This window comes from Penaeus japonicus, unplaced genomic scaffold (genome assembly GCF_977035675.1).
Source record: "Penaeus japonicus unplaced genomic scaffold, GWHDUDI00000001_assembly GWHDUDI00000033, whole genome shotgun sequence".
In the NCBI taxonomy this organism is placed as follows: Eukaryota; Metazoa; Arthropoda; class Malacostraca; order Decapoda; family Penaeidae; genus Penaeus; species Penaeus japonicus.
In genome coordinates, this window is record NW_028234435.1 from 21,983,705 (window position 1) to 21,991,204 (window position 7,500).

General features: G+C 39.0%; 1 protein-coding gene across 2 annotated transcripts in view; it reads right to left on the reverse strand.

Annotated features, from left to right (window-relative positions):
• The window catches only part of LOC122244566 (uncharacterized), a 20,234-nt gene that overhangs the window by 5,791 nt on the left and 6,943 nt on the right, over positions 1-7,500 (reverse strand). For both annotated transcript variants that reach the window (XM_086530498.1, XM_086530497.1), the window contains exons 6-14: positions 4,879-7,500; positions 4,505-4,674; positions 3,529-3,611; positions 2,778-2,975; positions 2,429-2,579; positions 2,193-2,304; positions 1,578-1,699; positions 754-1,035; positions 178-339 (exon numbers count right to left, since the gene is read on the reverse strand). The exon at positions 4,879-7,500 is cut by the window's right edge and continues 1,864 nt beyond it. In XM_086530498.1, coding sequence (XP_086386624.1) covers positions 178-339; positions 754-1,035; positions 1,578-1,699; positions 2,193-2,304; positions 2,429-2,579; positions 2,778-2,975; positions 3,529-3,611; positions 4,505-4,674; positions 4,879-7,500 — 3,902 coding nt within the window. The remainder of the gene's footprint in view (positions 1-177; positions 340-753; positions 1,036-1,577; positions 1,700-2,192; positions 2,305-2,428; positions 2,580-2,777; positions 2,976-3,528; positions 3,612-4,504; positions 4,675-4,878) is intronic.

Below are 7,500 nucleotides of genomic sequence, written 5' to 3' on the forward strand. Positions count from 1 at the left end.
CTAAACACCAATAGTCAGCTGCATAGGAAAAACATATTACAGGTACATAAGATCTATTTCTCTTCTTTTATTTTTTTCCTGTTGCCTTTCGAAGTTTTCATGACTAAAAAGTATTATATGGGTGTGTGAATCAAAGGCCATCACTCAAACCCCAGGTCTGTTTGGCCACCTTCGCACCTCCAAGCTTGAAGGGTCCAGTGCCTCTTCCAACAGCTCGGCGATGTCCTTCCCTGAAGTCAAATTGCGTATCTCCTCATTCCTCAACAGTGAACTGGTCTTTTTACTTTGCCTCTGCGACACTGCCTGCGAATCAAACTCTCTCTCCACTTCAGCCAGTACCTATATATATATATAAAAAAGAAAGATCTGTAACACTACATATTTCTATTTATATGAAGCAAGTTCTAAAAATACAATGATGAATATTGTAGTACCTTAATCTCATAAAGAGTATACCAATTTACTGTAACACATGAATTATATTGCAATGCAATAGCATTTCTGCAACTACCAAATAACAAATAGAGCATGGACAGCTCATGCTAATTTCAATACCTACATTTGATATTCAGAATTACTAAACATATGACATATCAAAACAATAATGTCAAATAAAGAAACAAGCATGGAAAGGGGTATGTGAAAAAACACTTGTCTTTTAAAAGGCTTAAGAGATTAATTTATACTGCAGATCTACTTGGGAACAGAGACAAAGGGACCCCTAAAACTCCAACATTCTTCCCATTCCACTACCTGGTGCATGTTCCGCTCTCGTTCATGCTGATTCTCCCTCAGGAGTCGGTCATGAGCCCTCTCAGAACGGAACACAGACTTCCCTCCAGTCTTCTCAAAGTAAAGAGGGGGATACACCCGTGCCAACAGGACGGTAAGTCGTCCCACAAGTCCTCCATCTCCCTGGATTCCTCGAATCTGTGTTGGCAGTGGCCCACTCTGGGAAGTGAGGCCCAGCCGCGACCACCACTTTGCTCTTCGTGTCATGTTGGCATGTAAGCGCAGGCAGACAGAGGGAGAAGCCTAGGGGATTGGTAACAGGAGGGTTAGCTTGCTGAAAACGGAATCTACTCTGCTATATGGCTGACAATCGATATATTCATGTGAAGATGATAGGCAGTTTTGTGAAATCTTTAGGCTGCATTGCATTAGAAATGCAATGCAGAGATGAGAGAATAATTCTACTGAACAGGAATCTGTATCTTGATCAAGGAAGGCTCACAGTCTACTAGTTCCTTGCCTTGAAGATCTCAGGGGAAAAGAGAGAACAAAATATCCATATGTATAGAATTTTTCAAACTACAATCTCTGAATGAAACAGATAATAATAATCAAATAAAAAAGAATAACAAAATAACAATAATAAAAAATAACACAAAAATGACAACAAAAATGAAACTATGAGTCCTGGGATAATGATGATAACAATATCAATAAAACATATGACAGTAAATAATAATTACTATTTACTGTCATTTTAAAAAATGACAGTAAATAGTAACTTTGACAATACTAATAAAAAACATGGCCAATGCTAAATGGGAGACATGCACAGAATCACAAACCTGCAGTGGGTGGCAGGGAGGAGAGTGCTTGGCCATCTCAGCTCCATGGATCACCAGTTTAGTCCCGACCTTCACTTTCTCCTCTGACACAAATCTGGACAGGGCTGTGTCAATCTGTGCACCTGCAAAGCAAAAGTTAATTTTAAGAACTGTCACAATTATTTTTTGTTGTTGTTGCTTGCTTATTTGCTAGACTGCTAGGCAGTCCAAGATGAAACAAAATCCACCAAAAGACTGATTTAGAAGTTAAATCCCTTCCTCTTCCTTTTTTTTTTTAATCCATCCATGACGGGGGTATTCTAGCCTTGAATGTCACAATGCCGGGGCGTTCAAATTATTAGGCCTAAATCAATTGAATGGCTGGCACAATACTGTGCCGCCCGGCCACTGGGCTTTTGAATGCGCGGTACAATACTGTACCACCCGTCCAGAGAGGGTTAAAGTCGCTGTCTTGGCCACTACCCCATTTCTCACTTTCTACACCCGATGAAACCCAATTCATCAAGAACACCTAAATTCTCTTTTCATATTCTCCTATTACTGATAAGTATCCTACGGGGTGTAGGATACTTATCAGTATCAGATACTTATCACAAGAGTGGCACGAGAACCTACCGATGCTGTACCATCCGTCCGTGAGTTCCAGAGTGGTTCCTGGGGCCACATTTGGACTGCAAGGTCTTGCTTCTGCTGCTCCGTCAACTGCAAGGGCCGTCTCAGCAGTGGTCTGTTGGACCCAAAATCCAGAGAATTAAAATTGCAAATTAAAATGCAAATTTTACCATAACAAAAGTGAGAAAGAAAGAAAGAGAGAAATAAAGAGAGTATTTGTTTACAATACTTCCTCTCACCTTAACACCAGCTACACACAGTATCATGGTCTTCTGAGGGACATCATCATGTTCCATTATTTTCCTCAGGACAGGACGTTCGGCTCGGTCTATCTCCCGGTCATATCTGTACTTGAGTCTTGCAACAACATTTTCTAGTGTCAACAAATGCCTTAGATGTGGATATGGAGAAGGGAGAGAAGGGGAAAAAAAAAAGGTTAAAGACTGCTAGGCACAAGTTTATTTTGACACCAACTGAAAAAAGATCCATTTCTTTCATTCAATTAATTTCAACTCTCTCTGAGCAATATGTAAAAACACTCACTCACACTCTCATTGACTGACTGACACTCACTCACTCTCTCCATACCTGTGAAGTAACCTTCTTTCCAGTGCTGCCAGCTTCCACACAATCCAGCGGTAATGGTTGGCAACCCAGCCAGGAGGCAAGAGGCCTGGATGAACTCCTGGAGTTGCTAAAAATCCTCGCTCAACTTCCTCAACTCCAATAAATCCATCTGTGCTTGGCACTAAAATGCAGCTATCTTCACAGGTCACAGTTTCACAACTGACAAAGGAGAAAATTAGCTTTCTTTCTGAGGACTATACATTGAACATGTCATTTTTGACTGATATGCTTAATCCTACAACTAATAACTAGAGAAAAGTAAGAAAATAAAAGAGCAACTTTGAACAATGAACAGTTGTGTGATGAAATACTAGGCGAAATTTCATGATGATATATTACATCTATGCAACCTTAGGCCCTCGTATGTTTTATTGGACTTTTAAAAGGACAGTGCATGGGTTGCTATTCTTTGAAGTAATTAACCTGTAGCCTTACATCTGTATGCATAGCTACAGCCTTCCAAAATTGGTCCAAATTTTATATTTCTTCCTGTTCTTGTGAATAGACTGCAGGAATTAAGATACACAGCCAAGAATTAATGAAATCAATGAACTTGCAGTGTATGATTTCACAAATGGCCTCTCAATCATAGCAAACAATAATTTGGCCCATGCTGTGATTGAAGTGACCCGTCAATTTTGGGTTAAAAAACTAAGAAGAAAAGAAAACACTTAAGAAGGAAATTTTACTTTATAAATAATACATAATTTACCTTCGGTCCTTTATGGGAAATCGATAAATCCTTGCATTATTGGCATTTATGCTGGCTACCTTCCATGAAAGAGTCCCATTGACCTGTATGAGAAGTTATCAGATAATCTTATTAATTATATTTGTATAAAATTAATAATGTAGAGAGAAGAATGGTAAGTAAATATAAACAACCATAAAGCAACAGGTAGACAAAAGAAAAAGATGTTCTGTAACAGGGTATACATTTCTTAACAAAAACAAAGCTATCCATATCTGCTTATTCACCTATGTAGATACATATCTGAATAGAAACTAAGTGCTAATAAGTACTACAGAGACAAATAAATGGATTGTCGTTACCTAAACCTTGCATCTCAGTAATTTTTATAAAATAATTTTCCCTCTCCATAGGCCTTCAGATCACTCTCTCCAAAGAAATTTAGTAAACCTTATGATCTCAGATATGGTCCATTGCAGCTAGCGGTTGCTGCAGTGACCTTATAGGAATTAAGCAAGAATATCTAGTTCCCAGTTTGAAGAACATTGTCAACCTTACATCTTTCTTTCAGAATTTAAAAGAAACATATGTATCACCAAGTTTAGAAATTCACATACTGCCAATGCCCTCTTGTTAAATCATATGACTTCATCTTGAGTTCCTACCTGATAAAACAGTCCACGAAGAAAAAATAATTCTAGTTCTATGGCAGATAAACCCACTGTACACAAAACATTTTCATTGAAAGATGAGACTACAGTTTCAAAATCCACCTGGATTTCATTTTCAGGTCTGAAGATGAAATCCAGGTGGATTTCGAAACTGTTGTCTCATCTTTCAATGAAAATGTTTTGTATATAGTGGGTTTATCTGCCATTTTATCAACACAGAAGAGTGTTTTGCAAGTCATCTTCTAGTCCTATATTTCAGCACAATTCATACTATTTATTTATTTTATTATATATATTTTTTTTGCAAAGTCAGCCTTTGCATTTACCTTCAAGGGGCCTAAGGACTGCATTTTGATTCTAGAATGCTTCTTGTCATTCCGAATCCTGTGGAGGAAACCTTGAATGGGTGGCACAGGACGCTTCTCTTTGTAGCGAGCCACTTTTGCCTGTTTCAGCCTCGCCATCTCTCTTCCAGATTCAACTACCTCATCAGCAGCTGTCAGCAGAATGAGAATGTATTGGTCACCAGGCTTAGCCTCACTCTAAGCACACCATTTTTGTCATTCAGTGTGTTGAATTTCCATAATGATGTTATTCATGTATATATGCTTAAACTGAAAAAATAAGTCCTAGGTCAGTCAATATGTTAAAGAAGAAGAAGAAGAAGAAGAACTAAAAAAAATCAACAATTTAACCTTACCATATGTCTCTGTATCCTCCATTTGACTGCAAGGCATCTGAGGTACCCCATCTTTGAATTTCTTGCTAGAGGGCCTATCAGTTCCCTCAGCCTCTCTCGACCTCTTCCTATCAAAACTTTCTAGGGATCCTTCCCCTTCCCTCAAATCATCTTCCAGGAAAGCTTCTGTAATAGCACATATCTCCTGGGTGTCTGGCATAGCTATGATTTTCCCCTGTGTCTGTAGACTGTCTTGTGCTTTTGTGTGACTCTGTAATGGAGGGGGATGGCTATTGGGTGCTAGGAAGGTGGGCTGTGACTTAGATTTTGCAGCTGGACTGGAGTGCATTTTATGGGAGACTAGGGCTGACTGTGAGTGACCTCTTCTCCCTAGTTTAGTGGTGCTCTTTTTGGGGATTTCATTTGTGTTTTTTGAATTTCCAAGAGAGAGTCTCTTATTTGTCGGTCTCACATTTGGTTTCTCTGGGTCCAGTTCAGTAAATTTTCGTTTCCCACTATAACTAGGCACTCTCCTATCCAGTGCCATTGCTCTTGTTGTCTTTTGTGACCCTAATATTGGGGATGGTGTGCGTTCCTTTTCGTCCTCATCTATGCATTGTTGCTCTTTATTTGGAATATCTATTATCTCTTCCACATATCCCTCTCCATTTTCTGCAACCTTTAACCTATTTGATGGATTTTCTCCTTCCATTTCTAATAGTACCATGTTACCCATATTATTTTTATCCATTCTCGTCAATTTGTTAGATGTCTTACCTTCTAAAATACTTTTCCCTGCAGTTTTACCGTCTTCACTAATTTGTGTTCCACAGTGCTCTAGAAGTCTATTTTCATCCATAAACATTTTGCTTACCCTTTCCAAAGTTTTTTCAGCAACTTTCACATTTTCTCCTCTGCCAGTAACGAAGCCACAGTGAGAATCAAAGCTTTGAATAAACTTATGAACTGCTCTCTCACCAACAGATTTCTCCTTTGTCATGAGGGCACTGCTTGTGTTACCCACCTCATGGCTCCCAGTGACATCAAGATTCCTTCTAGAAAAATCTTTGGACTTGGGTTCTAACTCCCGATCTTCGGCTGTTGAATTGTAGATCTTTTCTTCTTTAGAAGTTTCAAAATCTTCAAAGAAATTCCTAGCCCTTGCTACTGCTTCTTTGCTAATCTCAACTTGTTTACCCCGGCCTGTGCAAAAGCCTAGAAAGTTATGAGAAGATGAGGCAACAGCCATTTCATTTGAATCCAACATTTTTTCAGAGTCCTTGCTCTGATTCTCAGATGATTTACTCAATACTGTACTTGGTAAGGTATTCCCGGTCTTTGCATCTGGCAAATCACCTGGTTCTGAGATAGCTTCATTTTCCTCCCATAGTTTCCGTGCTCTCAATAGGGCTGCATCGCTGATTCTGACCTTTGTACCCCGTGCTGTGGAAAAGCCTTTGAATTTTTGCAGATGCTCACATTCTCCTGTCATAGCTGTGCCTTTGATTTGTGCGGAAGACAGTTTACCACCTTTACAGTTGGCATTTACATCAGCAAACTGTTCTTCAATTTCACCTAAGAGTTTATGCGATTTCGGAATTGAAGACCTACTAAGGGATATCTTGCTTCCTGTTCCTGTTTTAGATCTCTGGTAATTTTCACTATTCATTACATCTCTAGCTTCATTCTTTGGTGCAAGTGTATTACTTGATACTGTCTCATTTCTGTGATTCTGGGTTCTCTCATCCTCTTTTCCTTCCATAGATACCTGTCTGGTATCTTCAGTACTGTCACTTTTGCTAATGTAATGTGGTTTAGCTTCTTCACTACTTTCCTCCATAAGATCTTGTGCTTTTTTTAAAGCTTTCTCACTAACAGTAATTGCCTTCCCGGCAGCTGTAGCAAACCCTCGATTAGCATTTACGATTTGCAGATTATTTTGCAACTGGGCATTTGAATCACAAACAGCTTTAGAATCTTCAAAACCAAATTCAGTGTTATCTATGACATTTGCTTTCTTAACTTCCTGTTCTTCCAATTCCAGTTCTTCTGCCCAAAGTCTCTTCACTTTGTTAAGAGTCTCAGTATTAACCACAATATTTGTGCCCCTTGCAGTTTTAAAACCAATATTGCCACCTTGTACCAAATTAGCACTTGAAGTCAATTCCTTTGATGACTTTCCTAAGCAAGGTACTTGATATGCCTTGTGAGAAGATAAATTCTCAGACACTGAAGATGCGGCTTCCCCCTGATGAGAATGTAGGCCGAGATCTTTAGCAACTAAAACTTCAGTGTCCTGCATGCCTTGTTCACCCACTTTCACTGGCTTGTCTTGTCCAGTTGAAAAGCTGCAAAAGTTGGCATCTACTGAAAAGCCTTCAATCTTTGCATCTGTCTCTGTAAAATAATGAGGCTTTTCAAAATTGCTTGACACCGGTTTCTTAATAATTCCAATACTTGTTTTACCTGTGGTCTTATAAACACTGTTGTAATTGGCTGGTATCTCTTCTTTGTGTGATCCTTCATCTTGAACATACTTCTCTTCTAATGTATCTTCAAGTAATTTCTTTGCTTGCTGAAGTGCTTTCTCACTGACTTTCACTAATTTCCCACGGCCAGTTGAAAATCCACCAAAGCTTTTGG